This window comes from Malaclemys terrapin, chromosome 1 (assembly GCF_027887155.1).
Source record: "Malaclemys terrapin pileata isolate rMalTer1 chromosome 1, rMalTer1.hap1, whole genome shotgun sequence".
In the NCBI taxonomy this organism is placed as follows: domain Eukaryota; kingdom Metazoa; phylum Chordata; order Testudines; family Emydidae; genus Malaclemys; species Malaclemys terrapin.
In genome coordinates this window covers 211423353-211448259 of record NC_071505.1, presented here as the reverse complement: position 1 = coordinate 211448259, position 24907 = coordinate 211423353, and the positions used below count along the sequence as shown (strand labels likewise).

At 40.4% G+C, this 24907-nt stretch overlaps 1 protein-coding gene across 5 annotated transcripts in view; it reads right to left on the bottom strand.

Moving 5' to 3' along the window:
- Nucleotides 1-359: 359 nt before the first annotated feature.
- Nucleotides 360-24907, bottom strand: part of ACOT9 (acyl-CoA thioesterase 9) — a 41772-nt gene continuing 17224 nt past the window's right edge. For all 5 annotated transcript variants that reach the window (XM_054006044.1, XM_054006060.1, XM_054006052.1 and 2 more), the window contains 11 exons: nucleotides 24844-24881; nucleotides 18677-18760; nucleotides 17242-17351; nucleotides 14473-14546; nucleotides 12336-12403; nucleotides 10440-10551; nucleotides 8518-8608; nucleotides 7296-7381; nucleotides 5593-5680; nucleotides 5268-5418; nucleotides 360-4962 (listed from right to left, as the gene is read on the bottom strand). In XM_054006044.1, coding sequence (XP_053862019.1) covers nucleotides 4874-4962; nucleotides 5268-5418; nucleotides 5593-5680; nucleotides 7296-7381; nucleotides 8518-8608; nucleotides 10440-10551; nucleotides 12336-12403; nucleotides 14473-14546; nucleotides 17242-17351; nucleotides 18677-18760; nucleotides 24844-24881 — 991 coding nt within the window. In that variant the 3' untranslated portion in view covers nucleotides 360-4873. The remainder of the gene's footprint in view (nucleotides 4963-5267; nucleotides 5419-5592; nucleotides 5681-7295; nucleotides 7382-8517; nucleotides 8609-10439; nucleotides 10552-12335; nucleotides 12404-14472; nucleotides 14547-17241; nucleotides 17352-18676; nucleotides 18761-24843; nucleotides 24882-24907) is intronic.

The following is a 24907-nucleotide window of genomic DNA, read 5'->3' as shown; positions in this document are numbered from 1 at the left end:
CATTTAGTTGGGATACATTATTTTTATTATACAAAATATTTAACATTTTTAACTAATGCAAAATTCCATTCCTGCAACATCAAATATATCTTTTACAACATTATACACTGGATTTGTTTAACTCCATACAATTTGATCTCATGTGTGCTCGTATATAAACACGCACATTAACATGACATGCAAATTGTAACAAATTTCTTCTAAGCAGATAAGCTTCAGCTGGCTGAGAGTCAGAGATGGAAATACATATCACAGATGAACTCTGAGTACATGCTACCCCACTAATATGTTCAACATGAGCAGTCTGGAGACACCCTACACTTCCTAACTGACAAAACTGAAATAACCAGACACACAAATAATGTATATCCATTGGTTTATTTGTTAATTACAGTATACAGATAGTTATTCATACATGTCTATCATTACTCTGATTGGGGTACATCTCTAAGTCCAAGTCATCAGGAATTTTATAAACACAAAGGGCTTCCACACTTACACATTTTATTCTATTCTGCATTTGCTAGGTTGGCTTTCTGGACTTTGGCCATAGCTACTGAGGGCAGTTTTCCATTTTTTGTTTTAAAAAATTACGCTAAAGGTGAAGTTGGAAAATATGATGCTTTATGTATATAGAGTTGCTGCTAAAAAACAAAAAAAGAATGGGGACAGGACTAGGTAGCCACTCTAACTCATAACTGTTATGCAAGAAACAGACAGGATTACTGTGCCAATGTTAAAGTGTAAGAAGTAGGGGGCTACTGATAGGTCTTTCTGTAGTTAATAAACCAGTGTGCTTGGGTTGAAGTATTAGGGAATTTCATTTGAGATCACAGAGTTTGTGCAGATCACTTTCTATTAATAAAATGACAGATTTTCTATGAGCTTGTACTGCACAGAAGGAAAGAGCTGGGCAGTACAAGATGCACATTTCTGGGGACAAGTCTAAAACTGAGAATTTGCTGGTGTCACTCTCCAATATAATTCAGGAGCGACTGGCTAGAGCACTCATATCATTCAGCTGCGAGTGATTTTGCATGCTAGAGGCTGTGTGTGAACAAACCAGGAGTGGTTGTTTCCACAGCAAAGCAGTGTGAAAGGCACCCCAGATTGGAGAACTTGGGAATGTCACAGTAACACTGTACAGTTGAATTTTGTTTCCTTTTAATATTAATGGGAATGAGCTATACTAAATTCCTTTTAAAAACAATGGCCTGACTTTACTACAAGCGGAAGAGTCCACCAGGATTCTGAATTTCTCAAATGTTTTTATCCTCAAATAAGATCCTACTATAGTGCTTAGTTCTATCAACGTATTCCCTTTTTGATTGCTGAGTCAGAGACCAAGATTACTTGCTTCTTCTAATGGCTTCTCCACATGGTGATGTAAATTTACACTCCAGCTTGCTGCACACTAAAATCGCTTTGGGATAAGATTTTAGACTTGTTGATTTTTAAGGCCAGCTGGTACCATTAGATCATCTAGTCTGACCTGCTGGATAACATAGGCCAAAGAATTTCACCCAGTTAACCCTATATTGAGCACAATAACTTGTTTTGCTAAAACATCTTTCAGAAAGGCATCCCCTATGGATTTGAAGACATCAAGAGATGAAGAATCCACCACCTCCCTTGGTAGATTGTTCCAATGGTTAATAACCCTGACTCTTAAAAATCAGTGCCTTTTTTCTAATTTGAATTTCTGAGTATAACTTTCAGCCATTGGTTCTTGTGCATTTCTCCACTAGATTAAAAAGCTCTTTAGTACCCAGTATTTTCTTCCTCATACATTGTAATCAAGTCATCTCAATCTTTTTGATAAGCTAAACAAATTAAGCTATTTAAGTCTCTCTCTGTAAGGCATGCTTTTCAGTTTTCAAAATAATTTTTGTAGCTCTTCTCTGCACTTTTCCAATTTTTCAAAACTGGTCATAGAATTCCAGAATGAGTCTCACTACTGCTGTATACAGAGGTAAAATCACCTCCCTACTGTACTCACTACTTCCCTGTGTATACACCCATGGATCCTATTAGCCCTTTTTGCTACATCACATTGGGATTTCATGTTGAATTGCTTGTCCACTATGAGCCCTAAATATTTTTCAGACACTACTTTCCAGGATACAGGCCCCCATTCTGCAGGTATGGCCTGCATTCCTTGTTCCTACATGTATAACCTTGCATTTGTCTGTGTTAAAATGCATTTGTTTGAATAGGTCCAGCTTACAAAGTGATCAAGACTGCTTTGTATGACTGCCCTATCCTCATTAATTACCTCTCCACCAACCTTTGTAGCAGCCACACATTTTATCAGCAGTGATTTTATATTTACTTCTGCATCATTGATGAAAACATTGAAAAGCATCAGGCCTAGTACTGAGCCCTGCAGAATCCCACCAGAAAACCTGGTAATGATTCACCACTGACAACTTCTTTTTGAGACCCATCAGTTAGTCAGTTCTTAATCTATTTAATATGTGCTTTATTGGTATTGCATAGTACTAATAAAAAAATCTAATATTACATCTATTATCTATATTACTCTTTGGTGGCTCCGTTTCAGTAACTGCCTTTTACTGACTGGATGGGCTGTCTGTGTTTTGCCTCTGTTCCTTCTGATCTTCCTCACAATGTCTTGTCAAGGGTGTAATGTATATGTCCGTTTCTAGGCTGCATGCTTCCACATGAATTGTCCCTTTTCTTCTTTTGCTGCAATACAGGTTTTTCTAAGGTACTTAAGTGGAGATTGTTCCATCTTCCTCCACACCTATCCCACCGTTGTTCTCAACCAGATCTAAGGGTATGTCTTCACTACCCGCCGTAGTGGCGGGTAGCAATCAATTTATCAGGGATCGATATAGCGCGTCTCGTTAAGACGCACTATATCGATCCCCGAACGCATTCACCGTCGACTCCAGAACTCCACCAGAGCAAGCAGCGGTAGCGCAATCGACGGGGGAGCCACAGCCGTCGATCCCGCGCCGTCTGGACCCCAGGTAATTCGATCCAAGATACTTCAACTTCAACTACGCTATTCGCATAGCTGAAGTTGCGTATCTTGGATCGATCCCCCCCACTAGTGTAGACCAGCTCTAGGGCTTCCCTTTGTAGTCCATTTTATAGAGTTTCTATTATTTCTTGGAGACTTCAGCTGGTGTCAGAGTCCCTCTACAATGGAGCTCTGCTTTGCATGTCATACATATAAAATAACCCTTTGGTGTAGTGCTTCATTATTGCCCACCTTAGTACCAACAATAAACAGTCTATAGTCCAGTTGAGGATTCTTTCTTCAAGCAATACTCTCTCATCTGGTTGGAATCATTCTGAGTCTGAGAACACTGCTATCTTTCCACCTCAGGACCTGGCCTTAAGCTGCTCAACAGGGTCACTGGGCCCTGACTTCTGCAAGGTTAATGTAGTGCCCAATTATTAAAAAGGGAAGGAGGAGGATTCGGGGAACTACAGGCCAGTCAGCCTTACCTCAGTCCCTGAAAAAATCATGGAGCAGGTCCTCAAGGAATCAATTCTGAAGCACTTAGAGGAGAGGAAAGTGATCAGGAATAATCAGCATGGATTCACCAAGGGCAAGTCATGCCTGACTAACCTAATTGCCTTTTATGACGAGATAACTAGCTCTATGGATGAGGGGAAAGCAGTGGACATGTTATTCCTTGACTTTGATACGGTCTTTCACAGTGTTTTTGCTGGCAAGTTAAAGAAGTATGGTCTGAATGAATGGACTATAAGGTGGATAGAAAGCTGGCTAGATCATCAGGTTCAACGGAATGTGTTACCTAGGGAGGTGGTGGAATTTCCTTCCTTAGAAGTTTTTTAAGGTCAGGCTTGACAAAGCCCCAGCTGGGATGATTTAGTTGGGTATTGGTCCTGCTTTGAGCAGGGGGTTGGACTAGATGACCTCCTGAGGTCCCTTCCAACCCTGATATTCCCCTCCACACGTACACAGCACTCTGCCAATAGCATCTGTACTATATTTAGCCTAAAGGCTTTCGGGAATAATTCTCTCAGGAATTTGCCCTAGTCGTCTTTTTTTCACTGAACCACTTATATAAAAGAATTCAAAAAGGAGTATACAGTATTGGTGGGATCTCCCACATACAGATATCTGTAAACTTCACATTTAGCCAATTCATTCATTGTAAAAATTAGTTTGTCCTCAAAAGAAGTAAGAAACACACGTCATCAATCCTTCAAACAAGGACTGCAGCAACCTTGTGAGATCCCATCAGCAGACAAATACACACGATTGCAAAGATTATGTTTACATAAAACAGATGTGCACATCACACTGTCCTTCTGCTGCCCAGATGCACCTGTTCCCAAGAACCAACAGGAGGCTGACTTTAACTTACACAGGACCCTGGGTCAGATTTGCACACAAATGATCAAACAGGATATCAACATCAGCAGCCATCATTTTAGAGAGATGATAGCTTTCCTGTATCGGGACCATAATGAGAAGCACAAGTGTGTGTAGGAGAGAAGAGATGGGAATGGTGACAAAATTGAGACTTCTCTATGGTAGTATCCCTTTAAAGTTTTCTGGACTATAGTTTTCATCCCTCTATGCTAACATGAACAGCCTGTCAGAGCAGAATTTTAAGAAGCTATGCATCTTAACTGTGGAAGCTCTAAAGGGAGAGTAGAGGGGAAAGCTGTACAATATCACAGTCAGCCTACAGCTAGTTGTATAAATAGTGCTAAATAATTGTCTTTTTGTACAAAAACAGACCACTTTCCAATATGCCTACACTGATGACCACACTGCATTAAAGAGCAGGAATACCATTACTGATACACTGTGCATAGGAAGCTAGCAATCTTTGACAGAGGTTTCTCCAAAGCTAACAATTTGCTATGGTGCTGCAATAGTTTTCTCCACTTCTCCGGTTTCTTTCGTGGTGGCACTGAAGTGCCGCTTCCCATCTAAATACAACATGGACTCTGAAATGACAGGAAGAAAGAAAAGAGATAAGAGTATTTTTTAAAAAGGGTCACTTTAAAAACACAGCCTCTGGAGTGTACTGGGCACTACACAGAAGGCCAAGTTTGAGAAGCAATATGAAATACATTTGCATTATGGCAGGGTATAGAATAAATACAGTTTAGCAAGAAGGGACATTTTTTGTGTTACTCTACTAGTAGTAGTAGTCTATTAAAAATTAAGCATGCTCCACCAGCAGACAGAAAATAGGTCTTTCCCTTCCAAGAACAAAGTTTTAATGAGATGCATTAAAATTGCCACTTACCACCATATGTTTTTGGGACAATCTGTGGTACCTCTCTTTCTGACATAAAAGTGAAATGGAAGACGTTGGTTGTCTTGTGCTCTCTGGTATCTGAATCATAAACCTCACTGTGTACTCTAATCTGGATATAGTTTTCTTCTGTATAACAAACCTAGACAGAACAGTGGACACAGTTATTATTTTATCATTTACACCAAAGAAAGGGGACAAGACGGAAGAAGAGTTAATTCCACTTTCATAACTCATTGTTCATTGCCAATGATTGATAATGAAGATATCAAGCTGAATAAGCTTTATGGCTGTTTGAAAAGAGACCAACTCCTACCTGTGCAGAAAGCAGTAATAGGGATCCAATCTCAACTGGTCTTTGAAACATGATATCATCTACAGCTACTACATAAGGTCTGGAACCTCTGTAGAGAAAAAAAAGGCACTTAGTATTCAAGAGCAGCTACTTGTCTCTGCACAAGTTAAAACAATTTCAATTATCTTTAATGCAAAATTTATCTGAAACTGAGCCACATAAATATAAAAAACAGTAAGAATTGCTAAAGAATATTGCCAGGGTGCCAAGAAGAAAACAAATATCCTGAGGGAATGCCAGCACAGAGGTGATACATGTACTCCTGCCACAGTACTGGCTCCCATCCTCTTCTACTACACCACATACTATAGCAACATTATGTTCTAGAGTGGAGGTTCTCAAACTATGGTCTGTGGACCACCAGTGGTCCGCGAGCTCCATTCAGGTGGTCCACGGATAGTTCCCTCTAAGGTGCGCGCCTGGGCAACCGCACACAAGAAAATGAAGGGCCACCCACCTAATCAGTGGAGTTGTGCAGGGGGTAGGTGGGAGGGGGCAGTGGGGTGAGAAGAGGGGGTGGGGGGAATTTGGGATGTGCAGGGCTGCGGCAGCCAGAGAAAGAGGCGACTTTCCCCAGACCAGGACTGTGGCTGCCAGGGAGAGATGGCCATCCTTCCCAGCCTCAGCTCTGTGGCTGCTGGGGGGGGAGGAGGATACCCTCCTCCTTCCCAGCCCAGCTTGGTGGCTGCTGCGGCGGGGGAGCCCCCCCTCCTTCCCAGCCCCAACTCAGGGGCTGCCATGGCGGGGGAGAGGGGTGGGAGAGGGAGAGACCCCCCCCCCCTTCTTCCCAGCCCCAGCTCGGGGGCTCCTGCGGCGGGAGAGAGAGGACAAAAAATGTTAATTATTAAAGTTTTTTTATATAGCGCTTTTCTCCAAAGGGCTTTACAATAGTTAGCTAATGGTACAAACAACATTTGGAAAGATCTAAGTGGTCCACCGAGACCCTCAGCAATTTTCAAGTGGTCCATGGAAAAAAAAAAAAAAAAAAGTTTGAGAACCACTGTACTAGCGTCAAAACACAATTTTCTGCCACTTTTGGTTTGTCTAGTCCTCTTCACTCAGGCCTCACTCCTGCAAAAGCTTACACACGCACTTAACTTTCAGTATATGTGTAGTCCCACAGATAGTGAGGGCTACTCATGTGCTTAAAGTTGGACAGGTTTGTAAGTGTTTGCAAGATCAGGGACCTAGTCAGGTTTCTAAGAGTAAGTGGCAATAAGGTAAAGTTCATAAACCATTCATCAAATCACAGATGTTACAAGATGTAATACCTACAAGAACCCATATTTGACATTTTTAGCTAGTGTGTGTATCTCCAAGAGTTAGTGATAGTAGCACAGAAAGGCACTTTATGTAACTGATAGAATTTTGTTTTATTTTTATTTTCCCAGAAACTGATTGTAAAATCTGAGCTTCAAGAGTCTGGTATGCAAATTTAGAGTTATTTTAATGAAAAGTCTGTTCTGACCCAGATTAGGCTAAAGTTACAGCTGATGTGCCCTGCTGTTGGAATAGCCACTCAAACATCAAACCCTTTTCTATCCCAACTATACATATTTTCCATTGACTGCTGAACTGTTATTTTGTAGGTCAGTTCCCCCTATCCCATTAATAAACACACAAAATATTCTGGAATACACAAATACTGAAAACCTGAAACTCACCCATAGCTGCAGGCAGTAGCCCATCCCAGCTCAAATGCTTTCCTCATGAGAAACCCCCCAAAGATTCTATTGAAAATGTTTCGCTCCTGCATTTAGAAACACAAACAGCAAAGTGACAACAATATGCATGTACTCACACAACACAGTAGTAAAGCCTGTCAGGTTCATTTGTATTCTTGTTTATGGGATTATACATAGCTCCTATAACGAGTATTTGGCAGCTGTACAGCACAATTAAAACATATATAGATGTCTAAATGATTCAGCGTGCTTACTTCTTAAGAGCTCAACTCATCCAAAACAAAATGGATTGGGGGGAGGGATAGCTCAGTGGTTTGAGCATTGGCCTGCTAAACCCAGGGTTGTGAGTTCAATCCTTGATGGGGCCATTTAGAGGTCTGGGACAAAAAAAAAATAGTTGGGGATTGGTCCTGCTTTGAGCAGGGTCTTGGACTAGATGACCTCCTGAGGTCCCTTCCAACTCTGATATTCTCTGATTCTATGAAAATTTAAAAAAAAAAAAAAAATTGTGGTCAGCCCATCTTAAACACACTCTGAAGAATCTGTCAGGTGTTTTCACTTTTGTATTTGTACTACTGGAATTGTACATTTGCTGAGCCCTAAAGATAAACCTTTGTAACTTTAGGGTTTGCATTGCACAAATCTGTGACCCTAGCTGATATATTCAAATGCTAATTTTAAAAGAATCTTATTCATGGCAGACAAAAGCTGTTAAAACAATATGACTGTTCAGTCAAAATCTTGTGCTCTCAAATTAGACAACTAGGGTTCCCACCTTTCTAATGGCTGGTAATCAGACCCCCGAGGCCCCGCCTCCTGCTCTGCCTCTTCCCCCCCCAGATAAAAAAAAAAAAAAACAGACATCAGGGCTTGTTAAATGGCACCCAGATACACAAGCCGAAACTCAGACTGTCTGGGTGAAAACTGGATGGGGGGCAACCCTAAGACTAACAGTGATGGATACTGTCTCTTGATCAACACCCATTGTTCTCAGGTGTCTGTGTAGGAATTTCTTTACATAAAGATATCTCTTCTGATAAATAAAAAGAAATGCTAAAACTCTTACATTTAGAACTATATTTAAACGTCAGAGTAAAAAACAAAAAAGCCCAAGTTATATGTCTTAAATCCGCCAACCTTAAAGATGATTCATAACTCATTCATTATGACTTTGGTAACACATTAGTATTCCTTCAAATACCTGAGGATGGCAGATCTCCAAGCCCTTAAGTTTTGCATCTTCCATCCATACTGAATTGGGTGGTAGCACACGACTCCGAAAACTTACAGTCCTGTAGAAATAAGGGGTTTTAGGCAATACACTCAATATCCAGCTTTAACAGTGCTCAACAAGGTACAACCGCAAAAATAGAAAAACCACTTGTGTGTGTACGCACACCAAGCAAGCCAGGATTCAAATGGAAAAAATGGAAGAAACATATGCTGTTTCAGACAGACCTCGAAAACCACAACTTGATTAATGCAAGTGTCTAGTCTAAGGCCATAGTCCTTCAAACATGTATGCTCATAGTTAACTTTAAGTGGATCATTTCAGTGGGACTGTTCACATGAGTAAAGTTAGGCTCTGATGCTCAAAATGTTTATGCATGTGCTTATGGGGAACCATTGCTCATAAGACCATAAAAACCTCTCAAGTATCCTGACCGGAAAAATTTAACTAGCAAAAAACCCCAGCCAACCATAAAAATCCATTCTACACTCCCTAAGCAAGTCCTTCCCCTTTTTATTAGGGCAGCAGTTTTCAACCTGTGGTCCGTGGACCCCTGGGGATCTGCAGACTATAAGATTTCCAAAGGGGTCCGCACCTACACTCAACATTTTTAGGGGTCTTCAAATGAAAAAAGGTTGAAAACCACTGTATTAGGGTATAAGAAGATGCAAAATGTCAGATGAATTAATCCTAGATACATAATTTAAGATTTGCAAATTTGTCTAGGGGATTTACACATACATCTGCTAATTTTAAATGGAAGATGTGTCTAAATCCACTATGTAGTCTTGAAAATTTCAACCATGTTAAAAACTAATTTTAAGATATTGGAATAAATAAGAGCTCCTCTAATGTTATTTCTTTAGACATTACAGAATTTTCTTGTGTACTGTTATTCCTGCTTTGTATTAATAAAGTTAGTTCAAGACTGGCTCTGTGTGAGTGCACGTGTCTAACTCTGCAGCTACTCCTTCAGAAAGCTTAAAGATATCATGCAGATAGAGGGATTTAAAAAAAACCAACCTAAAAATACAAATGGTAATAAAATGTTTCCCTTACCCTTTTTTGTCCTTCCCTTTCCTCCTCTCTCTCACTTCACTTTCTGTATCTTACTTTGAATTTCCTGCTGTCTTTCCAGAGTCTCGTTTCACTTCAGATTAAAAATATTACTAATTGTACAAGAATTATATTTTCAGCTTTCTTTCCCCTCTATTATGATCCCTTCACTTCTTAATCTTTTCTAATTCTTTTCAGATTATTTGCCCCCATTGCATTTTTTTAAATCTTTCATTCTGGTTTTCTTGTCTAGAAATCATAATATCTCTGTATCTCTCTTTCCCAGCCCCCTCATAATCTGTAAAATCATTATGCTATGTAGTAAGTCTCACAGGGTGCCAGAATCTATGTTTCCGAAACTCTTGGATCAGCAGGTGAAAAATATTATTATAGCCAAGGAACACCTCTTCCCTTTAGAAGTCTAGACAGTTATTAAGGCACAAGACTGCAATGCCACTGCAATAGCTCCAAGAGCCCCATAGGGGGTTAAATTCCTTCTTGTGGTTAAGCATGACTAATCCTTTTCTTAAGATTATTCTATGCTGCTTTCTCAGAAGCCATCTACTCTAACCTTGTTGTTTTATTCTTGATTGCAGCTGCTGCATAGCATTAGCTTTCTTGGATGGCACAAAATTCCATTCGGGAACATATGTGGTATACCAGCACATTGATGGTGCTTTGTGCCTGTATCCCAGGTACAGGAGACAGCATCCAAGTGTTTAAGTGATGGGATAGGGAAGCAAAAAGTATCTGCATTCCTTCAACCCTTACAACTGAGCATTCAACTGCCACATTACCGTCCCTTCTTGCAAGTTATTAGTTCTTCCCTTACTTGCCTTGTGTCCAGTGTATTAAGGAATATGTTATGAACAATGGTTCTTTCTTCTGCAGTGGGAGCCATTTTCAGTAAGGATGCTGTGCTGAAATCAACCCTCCTTATCTTGTTCACTAAAGAAAAAAAATTCATTGAGCACAAAGATTGCAGAACATCACTTGGTTTTAAATTGGTTTACAAAGGGGTCAACTCCTCTCCATTTTAAAATTCATCACCAGAGTAAGTGATTTTTGTATTCACAGTCAGACTTAGAAATTTGATTTTAATATTTGTCTGCATTAAAGAAAAAATATAGGGTGTAATCTGCTCCACTGAAGTCAATGGAAGTTTTGTAACGGACTTCACTGGGGCTAGGATTTCACCCATACATTTTATTTAAGTGCTTTATTTTGAAATGGTCACTTAGCTGGTTTGCCAACAGAATTTGTTGGTCTTATAAACACAGCAATGTACTGCAGACCCATTATTCACATACTAGGATATTCATTTAACCACTACAGATTGATTCATACTAAAAAATGCAAAGGAACTGAATAGTGTGTGACACATTTCTACTTTTTGTATCATTGGCAGTATATAATTTAATTATTTACTAAAGATAGTGTAGAACTTTCAGGGAAAAGGAGCTTTTAAGAGTCTTCTGGTATTTTATTTTTGTACACCTTCAAAAATAAACAAAACAGGGGACTTTAAAAAACATAATGTAACGAGGCTTTCGCAAGGATCTGTACCTTATACTTTTTTTTTAAAGTTGGCTTTATCGTGACAAGTTCAAAGGGTCCTGATACTGCAACCCACCCCTCATATCTCTTTCAATAGCATTTCTGTGGTTCAGTTAATTAGCTGCTCATGCATTTGGATTTCCCCACAAACTTGTGTGGTTACTGTGTATATGGTACAAAGAACCAAATTTATGAGGACATGAGTTATGATGAAACCAGTTATGGCAGCCCACAATTTTCAGATTTTAACTTAGTTGGCTATTTTAACTCAGAGCAGTTTTGAACTCCTCTAAAACAAGGTATTTGTGAAGCAAACTTTAATGAAATAAAAAAGTCACCAAGGGTGAGTAAGAAAAAGAAAAAAATCAGTCATACACAGTACATGCTGCCACAAACCCCAAAGATTTACCATGCACATACAGAAAGCTAACAATGACTTCCTCTCTATTTTATGTCTTGTGCAGTGAAATATACTTAGGATATAAAGGAACAGTCCAAAAACTAGTCATTTTGGTTGCCTACGGTTTTGGGTGCCCAAGTTGAGATACTGAAAGAGCTCTATTTTCAGAAGGTGATGAGCACCCAGTTGTTGAAAATCAGGCCCCTCTAAAGTGTCAAATTGGTCATCCAAAGATTAAAGCACCGAAAATTGAAATCACTGAGATTTACGTGCAAACTTAATGATAAGCATGTGCTTAAATGTTGTCCTGAATAGGGGCTTTAATTGGTAAGATATTATGTGATTCAATTTAGATAGTATAGCCCTCAGTGTGCCACAGTCCAAATATGAACACAAGACAAGATGCAGCAGTTCAGGAAGTATGATTTATTTAATTAACATATCTACAGTTTCCTTACTCTCAGTTTAGTTATTCAGTATTTCTGATGTACTACAATAGCGTATTAAAATTGATACAACTAGATATGGTCTAAAACAAAACCTTGTATCTGAGGTAAGGGTGAGGGGGAAAATGTTTCAAAATCCAGATTCAAAATTCATGGTTTGGACTAATCTCGAGGTACTAGCAGGTATGTGAGGTGGAAGTAAATTTGATCTTAAATAAATTAAGAGCAACTCTTGCTAGTAGAATTTCTGAACTTTACGCTCTCTCGATCACTGCAATGAATCTATACAGTTTTCCACTACCATAAAGTATACATGAAGTATTACATACATTCTCCTTTCCTGAAGATTTCTTCCTCCTCTGGGCCCTCAGGAATTAATGGATTAACAAATGCTGACCTATGGATATGAATTATTTTTAAAGCAATATGCTTTAGAAAAAATTGTCATGTAAATACACAGGGGAAAGATCAATAGACATTCCTTCGTCCACATACAATCTAAGAGAGAAAGACATAGCTTTATCCCAGATAAGATGACATCTAAAGAAATAAATACGTTTCATAGGATGGCTGGTGACACCGGAAGGTCACCCATTGACTTTAGTGCTCAGCAGATCTCAGACTTTGTTAACAGTTCTCTAGTAGAATTAAAAATGAGTCCTCATAGCATTTATACTTCTTAAAAAGTTAAATGATGACCAAATTTTCATATAAGAGATTACTGCAGACTGAAACCATTCAGAAGTACAGTAAATTCAAGCTGTGATCTAGGATTGTCTAAAATAATGTCTAAATTTGTCTAAATAGTTGTCTAAAATAATGAAATGAAAGAACTTGAAAAAACCTGTAGCAAGCCTTCTGCCGTAATCTATTCATTTCAGCAGTGGCCTTATCAGCAACCAAAAGCTGTTTACCACACATACAGCTTACCAAATAAGAACATTAGAAGCTGCCTACAGTCCAATTCATTTGTTTATTGTGCTGCACAAATCTACAATGCCTAATTATATAGATCAAATTAACATACGAATCTTTCACAAAGCAAGATGACTGTTTACTCTTAGGAGCCCTCCCTCTCCATAATTTGGAGAAGTTACTTCTGTTCTTAAATTGTTACATTATGTTCAGACTGGATACAAAAAGATACATATATGCTATGTTTGCATCATGCTACACTGCTGAGGCAGCTTCTCTCTGTTCCCCAGATTTGCTAACTTTCCAAGCATGCTGCGAAGTCCAGGTTTTCTCTTTCTGTTCTCTGACTACAGAGGACGGAGCTGGGCTGAAATGGTCTTTTTATATTATTTTGTATGTTTTATTTTTTGGAATAGTTACCCAGATATGAGATTAGGAAGGATGGTATATTGACTGGAGAACTAGCCTAGAACCTAGGTTGCCCATGGCCAATTCCTACTCTACCACAGCCATCCTCTCTGATCTCAGTAAAGTCACTTACTCTCTCTGTACATCACTTTCCTGTCTGTAAAATGGGAATAATAGCACTTCCTACCACACATGGGTGTTGTGAGGATAAATACATTAAAGACTGTAAGGTATTCAGATACTACAGCCACAGGACCCATTTAAGTACCTAGGATAGATGCATTATAAACTTGAAAAAATAAACATGTGACCATATTACTATGTCAAGGACACCGAATTATTTTAAATCACAAAAATATTTTTTTATTATTACGCACACAAGAAGTTGTTGGACCTATTATGAATAGAAAGATTTAAGATTTTTGAAAATTGCAAATTAAACAGGGAAGAAGTAGAAGTTTTAGTTAAACCTCCCACAGCAATGCTAGTGCCCTATAGGCCAAAAGAGAAAAGATCAGTTTGTTTGTTTTAAATGACCAAGCAAAATAATATGTGGGAAGTAAGACCAGCAAGATGGGGAAATGTAAATTCGAATTTTGAAATTCCTTCAAAATCATTAACCGTCCTAGTTATTAGTTACACAAGTTTGGGTTGACAGAGTCCTCTAAGGAATTCCCAGAATTTTCAGTATGGTATTAAAATTATATTCGTGAGTGACCATTTACATGTTGAGGATCAGCCCTTCCCTCCCTTGATACAGGGACCAATTAATTCTCATGGTTACAGTAGATTCCTGGTGGGTTCCAGATGAATTTTCCTTCTGGCGTGTTTTAATCAGGTCTATTGTTTAAATTCAGGGAAACACCATTTCTAGAAATGGGTCAAATACCAATTATAGTTTGAAAACTACTAACAATACTCTATACAGTTCTGAGAAGCTAACTGTAGACCTCCTCTCCCTCAAGCTCTCCCCAAAAGAACCTGAAAATATACTATTTCCTAACAAAACAAAACAAAAACAACAACAAAAAAGGGGCAAGTATATGATTTACTTATAACTGAAGCACATGTAAAAATTAGAGCATTTGCCACTTTCCAACAACAACAATCTGGTATTCCTAGTGTCCCACACAGATAAATTACCTCTTGTTTTCTGGATCACGGGCCACCATGACAAAGGTTGCATCTAACACAGGGCTGTAAGTACCATCATGTAACTAAAACAGGACAAACAAATCCAATTTTAATCTCTACAAAAAAGTGACATTGTTTAACAGGCCACGCAGTTCATACTAATAATGCAATTAAGATGTTGTTTGCTTTCACATTTCACCCCTTTCCAGTTCTCTTGCAATGGACCTAAGACACAAGAAGTGCTCAGCATAATATTCTATTTCAGCAGAACTGCCATGCAACTATTTAGCAATGATACAAGTTATACAATTAGTATAAAAAATGGCAACAACTCTAGTTACCAATTAGTTCCCACTTCCATTCCCAAACAACCCCATGGAAAAATACCATGACAACAATCCATCATCACTGCAGACTTGGCTACCTAATGCCAGCACAGAGAGGAATGACACATTTAGTAACAGATAATCCCTTATCCACTAACAGTTGCACAGTACAGCCATTAGTTTTAAGAGATAAACTGGATCAAAACTGGGTTTTTATATTTGTTTTTCTGACGTGTAGGATGTATTTTGAACAATTCAATTGCCACATTAGTATTTTGTAATGGAGCTGGACAAATAATTAATTGTGAATAATACATCATATTCATTGGCAGCTTTTCACTAAATGGTTACTAATAAATATTTTTTCCATTATTTAGCCAGGTATATTTTTTGTAGATCAACTGTACTCCAATTAAAGTATCTTATTTCAACACTGTTTCCAGTGACATTCATGAATTATCTGTCTTACAATGCTAAAAAGTCAAGTTATTTTACACACTAGAACATATCAACACAATACCTTTGAAAATTGATCTGAAATCAACAAGATGGCATTCAGTAAAGGCAAGTGCAAAGTACTACATTTAGGAAGAAGAAAAAAATTAAATTACAGCTACAAAAAGGGGAATAACTGGCCAGGCAGTGGTGCTGCTGAAAAGGATCTGGGGGAGAGGTGGAGTTGTAATGTATCACAAAATTAATACAAGTCAACACTGTGATGCATTTACAAAAAAGGCTAATATCATTCTGGGGTGTATTAATTGGAGTGTCATATACAAAATATGGGCGGTAACTGTACTGCTCTACTTGGCACTGTGAGGCCTCAGCTGGACTACTGTATCCAGTTTTGGGCACCACACTTTAAGAAAGATGTGGAGAGACTAGCAGAGCAATAAAAACGATAAGGTTTACAAAACCTGACCTCTGAGGAACGGTTAGAAAACTGGGCATGTTTAATCTTCAGAAAAGAAGACAGGGGGTGGGACCTGATAATGGTTTTCAAATTTGCTAAGGGCTGTCACCCACATAGACTCAGAGGCTTCAAGGCCAGAGGGCACCATCAGAATCATCCAGTTCTCCTCCTGCACACTGCAGGCCACAACCCACCCATTACTGAGGTAGGCCCATAACCTCTGGCTGAGTTACTGAAGTCCTTAAATCTTGATTTAAAGACTTCAAGTTACATAGAATCCACCATTTCTGCTAGTTCAAACCAGCAGCTGATCCCTGCCCAACACTGCAGAGGAGACAAAAAAAAAAAAAAAAAAACAGTCTGACCTGGGGAAAAATTCCTCCTGACCCTAAATATGGTGAGCTGTTAAACCCTGAGCACATGGGCAAGATCCACTGGCCAGACACCTGGGAAAGAATTCTCTGTAGTAACTCAGAGCTCTCCCCCTCCAGAGTCCCATCTCCGGACTCTGGAGATATTTGCTAATAGCAGTAGCAGACAGGCCATAGGCCATTGTAGGCAATCTCATCATACCATCCCCTCCATAAACCTACCAATCTTAGTCTTAACACAAGTTAGGATTTTTGCCCCCACTACTCCCCTTGGAAAGCTGTTCCAGAACATCACTCCTCTAGTAGTTAGAAACCATCTAATTTCAAGACTAAACTAATTGATGGCTAGCTTATATCCCTTTGTTCTTGTGCCAGCATTGGCCCATAACTTAAATAACTACTCTCCCTTCCTGGGCTGTTACAAAGAGGACGGTGATCAATTGTTCTCCATGTCCACTGAAGGTAGGACAAGATGTACTGGGCTTAATCTGAAGCAAGATTTAGGTTAGATCTCGGGGATAACTTTCTAACTATAAGGATAGTTAAGCTCTGGAATAGGCTTCTAAGGGAGGTTGTGGAATTCCCATCATTGGAGGTTTTTAAGAACAGGTTAGACAAACACCTGTCTGGGATGGTCTACGTTTACTTGATCCTGCCCCAATGCAGGGGGCTGGACTAGATGACCTCATGAAGTCCCTTTCAGCCTTAAATTTCTATGATATCCCATTTCAATATCAATTCTAAACTCTGGCATTCTAATCTGGGTATCTTTTGATGTTAAAATAAAGAAGAAAACATTTCCAAAAAGCAGGGAGGACACCTTTGTTGGAGGAGAAAAGAAGGGCTTATGGATTGCCATGTTGCATTAGACCAATGGTCCATCCTATCTCCAACAGTACCAGGTACTTCACTGGAAGATATAAAACACCTACCATAAACAACTATGCTTTGGAAAGGAGAAAACAGGGAAGTATATTCTTAATCTTAGACCACTGGTAGTCATTTAGTTCCTGAAGCACAGGGGTTGGTAGCCCTTCTAAAACAGATGATACCCTCAGTGTAATTTAGGTTTCTAATGTTATCACTCATAATTCCTTCTGAGGTGTCCAAGGTATTTTGGGAGAAATGAAGAGAGTTTTCTGCTATAGAAAAAATAGAAGTCACTGACCCCAGCCTGAAGCATGTGCATCTTCACTTCCATTGAGGTCTTCCCAACCCAAGAAACATTTCCAGTGAATTTGATATCACAATCTGGGTATATGACCTTCTTGCACAAATCTAGAATACACATGACAATGTGTTAGAGCAAGATAACTGAAGTTTAGTATTTAAAAAGCAAGGGTATGGATTCTCCTAGGCCACTTCACACTGAGTATCCAGCACAAAGTGGCCATAAAATAGCTAGAGATGGCCAGTCAGTATTGCACCCAGTGCAGGGCAACTCTCTGCTGGTGGAAGCAGCTCAACCAGCTTCTATACCAGCCACCCCTCCTAACATCAGCATAAGGGGAAGAAGCAGCACACAGAAGGAAACAGCATGACAGGCTACAGTAAAGTTCCACTACACACCATCCTCCACTGGTGTAAGGGTCTTTCCCTGTATCCCTATAAACTGGCTCCCTGCAGCCCTATAAACTGACTCCCTGCAGACAAACCCAAAATGCAGCTCTGATGTGGTAAAGAATGAGGGCCACAGTGTTTCCTGTTCACACAGCAAATTTATTCTGGTATTAAATCAAGATTAGTTCTAGTTTAGAATCATCAGCACTGGACTCACATACACACTGTTGGTGTCACCAGATGGCAGCAGGTCATCATAATTGACAATTAGAGTTAATCAATTAATCTTTTTTTTAAATGGTTTAATAGATTATATATACATAGTGAAAAGGGAAGAACTCCGCTCTATTTCCGGCTCTGCTATTAGGCTGCTGGGTGACCCTGGGCAAGTCACTTCACCTCTCTGTCCCTGAGTTTCCCCATCTGTACAAGGAGGATAATGATATGGACATCCTTTGTAAAGCACTTTGAGATCTACAGATAAAAAGTGCTATATAAGAGCTAAGTTATTATTTTTTAAGTACCATTAGTGTGCTTGGTTACGTACTGTACAAAATCAAAGCTGAGTGACACTGCTATAAGCATAAGCTTTCGTGAGTAAAAACCTCACTTCTTTGGATGCATGCATCCGAAGAAGTGAGGTTTTTACTCACGAAAGCTTATGCCCAAATAAATCTGTTAGTCTTTAAGGTGCCACCAGACTCTTTGTTGTTTTTGTAGATACAGACTAACACGGCTACCCCCTGATACTTGACTGCTATAAGCCTCTTTCTTGGAAGACAAGCAACACTGGCCTGTCAATATCTAGAAGACTGACTTGATTGATGCAAAACTGAATACAGAAAGATGAAATATTAACTTTTTAGAAGGAAAGGCATCAGAAAAGGCAGAATAGTATCTAAGGAGAACATATCAGAATTAACACCAAACAATTTCACATAAACAAAGGAGGAAGAAATCAGTTTCTGCTGGAGATAAGCAGTTAATTACTAAGTGTTCATAGAACAGACCACCATTTTTCAGTTGATCAAATGACCACTTACCAATTTTATCCACCAGGGCTGTAACTATTGACAAAGGAGATCTCTGAGAAGCTTCATGTTTCGTGTGAGTGTAACAAATGAGAACTGTGGAGAGATCAAAGTTATCTGTTCTCCATATATTTTAAAAGGGATTTTAAAGAGTGGAACAAGCTTCACAATGTAGTCATTGTGATACAAAATGTAGGGCACATGTACAGTTCAAACAAAACTGAGGACAAACAAGACTACATCCTGGAGGGTTAATGACTAAAGTAATTTAATCTGCTTACAAAACTTTATTCACCCAGAGCAAGATAATTTGGTATGTTCTTTCAAGTATACCCACTCCTTAGATCAATTTCACATTGCACTGGATCATTTTAAGTGTTTATACTGTTTTGACATGATGGAGATTTTTGTAACTGAGGGTATGCATACACTGCAAATAAAAAAAGTTTGTTCTTAACACAGTTAAAATAGCAGTAACTCAGGTTAACAGCTTGAGTTCATCCCCAGGCTCTCCTATAGGCTTTAATTCAAGCTCCTAACCCAAGTTAAATGCTAAGTTGCCATGTCTTCACTGCTACTGTAACCTGAGATAGCTAACACAAGTTAAGAACACACCATTTTTTGCTGTAAAGCAGGAGTGGGCAAACTTTTTGGCCCGAGGGCCACATCGGGGTTGCGCAACTGTATGGAGGGCCAGGGAGGGAAGGCTGTGCCTCCCCAAACAGCCTGGCCCCCGCCCCCATCCATCCCCTCCCACTTTCCGCCCCCTGACTGCCTCCCTCAGAACCCGCAACCCATCCAACCTCAATAACAGCAAGGTAACGTACTGAAATTAGTCTAACTCAACTCAAGACTCTCACTAGAACTAAGCTTTCAGACAGCTTTCTGTTCTGAACTGCTCAAGGCCATCAAAACATTAGTGATGCTCATTCATCTGATGACGAATGGCATGGTTTCAAAACATTACACCTTCACGTGAAAATTGGTTCCCACAGCTATGAATATTTCCTAATTGGGTATATGACCTTCATGAACCAAAACCTTTACATGCTGGGCAGAACAGATAGACAACTGTGGGATTTGTGGTATTATTTTGAGTAATAATGGAGATATCCTATCTCCTAGAACTGGAAGGGACCTTGAAAGGTCATTGAGTCCAGTCCCCTGCCTTCACTAGCAGGACCAAGTCCTGATTTTGCCCCAGATCCCTAAGTGGCCCCCTCAAGGACTGAACTCACAACCCTGGGTTTAGCAGGCCAATGCTCAAACCACTGAGCTATCCCTCCCCCTTTGAGTGCAAATATGTTCCCACACTTCTATCAGCAACAAACCACCTCTTTTAGCAGCAAAGCAAAAGATTAGAATCTCAGTGTCTTTAAAGGTTGGATGTGAATGATCCTGCACAAAAGCAGTAAGAAAACCATAGAATCAAAGGACTGGAAGGGACCTCAAGAGGTCATCTAGTCCAGTCCCCTGCACTCATGGCAGACTAAGTATTATCTAGACCAGGGGGAGGCAACCTATGCCACACGTGCCAAAGGTGACACGCAAGCTGATTTTCAGTGGCACTCACACTGCCCGGGTCCTGGCAGCTCTGCATTTTAATTTAATTTTAAATGAAGCTTCTTAAACATTTTAAAAACCTTATTTACTTTACATACAACAATAGTTTAGTTATATATTATAGAGACTTATAGAAAGAGACTTTCTAAAAACGTTAAAATATATTACTGGCACACGAATCCTCAAATTAGAGTGAATAAATGAAGACTTGGCACACCACTTCTGAAAGGCTGCTGACCCCTGATCTAGACCCTCCCTGACAGATGTTTGTCTAACCTGCTCTTAAAAATTTCCAATGACTGAGATTCCACAGTATCCCTGGGCCATTTATTCAAGTGGCAATGCTCTAAAACCTGAGCAACATCCCAAGTACCCTCAGTGGGTGGTGGTTAGTTCTGGCTGACAAGCGATGAGATGACAGTCCAAGGCAGAAACTTCTATGCAGGCCCCAGCAAGAATTGAACTTGCAGCCCCTGGTTTACAAGACCAATGGTCTAAGCCCTGAGCTACAGAGCCAGGTCCCTTGTTACTGTTTCAATGCTGATTTGTAAATGAAAAGTCTGATTGAAAGACTTCCTCTCCTGCTCTCAGCACCACCTAATGCCTCTACAGAAAGTTCAGGGACTGTTATATATGTGGTCTCACTCCCATGCCAAACAACTCTTACTTCTCCACACTAGACAATTTCTACTGACACCCCTCTTCCCACTTTTCAACTTTCTCCTCAGACAAAACTACTCTACCTCCTGCTGTTTTTAAGAGAGAAAAACATCCAATTTAATATGAATTTCTGTACCCTGCCTCCTTCCTTTTCCACCCTGCACACTGTCCCTCATAACTCAAGCATCCAACTCAGAAACACACCTCTTATTCTCTTTCATTAATCTCTCCAAAACCCAGGAACTGCCATATCAAATCAGACCAGTGAGCCATCCAATCCTGGTACTGGCCATTCTTCTGGAAAGGATACTTCAATGGAAAGTATAAAACACCTATAAAGGGACCTCCATTAACTGCCCCTGGGAGAATTTTTTTCCTACTTCCAGGCAGTTAGTGGTTAGTTTATGCCTTGAAACATAAGGGACTCTCTCTTCTAATTTTATTTCCTGACCAATGTAACTGTAGATTTTCTTCCTATAAAAGACTAATTATTTATTTAATCCTACTAAGCTCTTGTATTCAATAACATCTAGTAGCAGTGAGTTCCACTGATTAATTATGTATTGTGTAAAAATTATGTATTGTGTAAAAAGTATTTCCTTTTACCAATTTTAAATGTATTGCAATTCAGTTTTTTGGGGGTATTCTCTTGTTCTTGTATTAACAGAAAAGGTACAAAGCTTCTTCTTAATTCTCATTGTGATGTTGCACTCCATATGTTTTAGGAAATATGCTAATGAGTGTGAATATAATGTAACTGGAATATGCTTCATGCAAAAGGTCTCTTGTAAGGTATCATTACAAAGCTTATAATCTACTGAATGTGTTCATCCCATTTGTTTGCCTGTATTATTTCTATGTCTGAAGTTAGGAGAATAAGATATGAACTTGTGTTACTGATGTAAACATGTTAAGTGGAAGCCATTAAGGGTGCTTCAGAATCAATGAACTGTGAATGGGTTTGTTTACCTGCAAGCCTTCCTATGTAGTGTCTTCCAGCTACTAGGTAATGAAGGAGGTCTTACAGTGATCATGTCACCTGAACTGGAGTCCATCTTAAACCTGGTGCTTTTCCATTTAGAAGGAGGGTTGGGAACCCAGAGAGAGACAAAGGATTCCCGCCTTGTGCCAAAGCTATAAAGGGGGGTGGAACGGAACAAAGGGGGCTACCAGTCATGAGAAATCCCCTAGTTATCACCTGAGCTGGGACTGACAAGGGCTGTACCAGGGTAAAGGAATGGGCCTAGACTAGGAAGGAGTCTAGTCTGTGAAAGGAACTTACTGGAACAACTCTGAGGATGAGATTTTACTTGTAAACAGGTTCTTAATATATTAGGCTTAGACTCGTGCGTTTTGTTTTATTTTGCTTGGTAACTTACTTTGTTCTATCTGTTATTACTTGAAACCACTTAAATCCTCTTTTTTATACTTAATAAAATCACTTTTGTTTATTAATTAACCCAGAGTAAGTGATTAATACCTGGGCGAGCAAACAGCTGTGCATACCTCTCTATCAGTGTTATAGAGGGCGGACAATTTATGAGTTTACCCTGTATAAGCTTTATACAGAGTAAAATGGATTTATTTGGGGTTTGGATCCCCTTGGGAGCTGGGTGTCTGGATGCTGGAGACAGGAGTACTTGCTGAGCTGTTTTCAGTTAAGTCTGCAGCTTTGTGGGTGTGGTTCAGACCCTGGGTCAGTGTTGCAGCAAGTTAGCGTATCTGGCTCAACAAGAGAGGGTTCTGGAGTCCCAAGATGGCAGGAAAACAGGCTCCGAGGTAATCTCAGCACATCAGGTGACCGTCCGAAGGGACTCTCTGTGACCGACCCTGTCACACTCATCATCTCAGATCTCCCTGCTGCTCCCATCTTTACAATGCCAGAGCAGCCCAAAAATTGAATATCTTTCTCAATGGACATCATTTGAAACACAAACCCCACCAGTTTTTCTCAGAGTAACCTTTGATAAGTAGGTCACATATCTTAATCACCTGAGGAAAACTGCTATGGTGACGACGCATTATAACCTTCTAGGCAAATTCTAGGCCAGCACTTCCAGAGGAGCAAATGCTCAAACTCTCTGATATTTGGTTTAGCCCTCTATTATTCTGCAGCAGAATACAGTGCTCCACTCTGGCTCCATTTGTCTCACATCAAGTCGGCTGACACATAACTACACTCAACCATGCACATCGTAACTGGGAAAATTCGACAACACCAGCTCCCCACATTAAGCAACATGACTTCTCCACGCATACATCATCAGGCTGCTACAGACAGAATGGTTGAGAAGAGCAGGACAAACCAGACACCACTATATACACACCGCTTCAACCACTCAAGAGCATGTTTGCTCTCAAGGAACCTGTTGTGGACCCACTTGCCCTGTCTAGATTTCTCTGATGTTGAAGTGGCATGAAAAATGGTCTGCAGCTGACATCAGAAACCAGTCTCTTATAAATGACCTGACACATGTCCGTGGCTTTGATTTGCCACACCACTCATGGCCTTTTTGAACCAATTTTGAATAAGCCAGGGTTAATATGAAACCAGCCAGCACACCGGGGGTCAACAACAGGATCCAACTAGCGGTCACGGCCAAAGACAGACAGCATCACAAATCACAGATGACTGCTCTCTGACCAGATTTGATTGTGGTCTGAAGGCTCTGCGCTTTGCTGATGAAGCTGCTGTACATTCTCTTGGCAAGCTCCAAATCCAATAAGAAGTCCCTATTCCAGTTGACATGGCTGATCACTCCTTAGTCTGTGATTCCATGCTTTCCTGATTCTCATCCCCTCTGGTAATCCCATCAGTGGCTCCTGTTATTTCAAACACACCAGGCTAAACTGTGGAACCCATGGGATGACTTCCAACCAACTCCTGACACTGGGGTGGGGGGGTGGGAACAGACAGCCCTTTCCCAAGAGCATTTTTCTTCATAGCTTCCTATTCCATCTAAAACAAACCTCTTTTAGGAACATTTACCTGCATGCTACTCTTTAAATTTGGCATAGGCAAGCAGCTGAACCATTCTGCCTCTGGCTACTCCTTACCCCATTTTCCTCTCTTCAACTGTATTAGATTTTTCTTCTGGAGGTTGTAGCACATCCTCACAGACAGAAAACATCAGTATACTACAATCAAAGCTGTGTTATCCGACACTTTACCAACCAGAAAGCTCTATAAGCCGGCATTTCTGATCTTCATTGAAAGTGCGGTTTATAGCCCGGTTGGCATGGGGTCAGCAGGCTCCCTACCTGGCTCCGCATGGCTCCACAGAAGCAGCGATATGTCCCTGCTGCTCCTAGGTGGAGGAACGGCCACAAGGGGTTTGAAGTGCAGGAGGGGGTGTGGGGCGTGGGCTCTGGGAGGGAGTCTGGATGAGGGAGGGGGCTCAGGGCAGGGGCACGGGAGTGGGTGACATGTCCCTGCTGCTCCTAGGCAAAGACGCAGCTAGGCAGCTCTTCGCACTGCCTCCGCTCCACCCTGAACACTGGCCAGCCAATGGGAGCTACAGGTGCAGCACCAGCAGTGCACAGAGCCGCCTAGCCGCGCCTATGCCTAGGAGCAGCAGGGACATGTCACCGCTTGTGGGGAGCCACCCGAGGTGAGCACCGCCTGGATCCGGCACTCCGCACCCCCTCCAGGGCCCCAACCCCCTACCCCAAGTCCCCTCCCACACCCAAACTCCCTCTGAGAGCCTGCGCCCTGCATCCTCTCCCGTGCCCCAACCCCCTCCCACACCCAAACTCCCTCTCTCTTATTTAACAAGAATTTTTTAATTACCAGCACCCCCAACTCTCCCAACATGCCAGATAACAAAGCTTTTACTGTATATTGTTCTGAAGTAATTCATTCCAAACAATAGCTACATCTTCAAACAGACATTTGCTATCTCTTGTTCTAATACAGTAACAGTAGATTTGCATTAAACATAGGTACAGTTACATACCTCCTAAGCTGTCAAGATCTTCAAGAATTCTTCCAAACCTAGGACATAAATAATGAGAATTCAA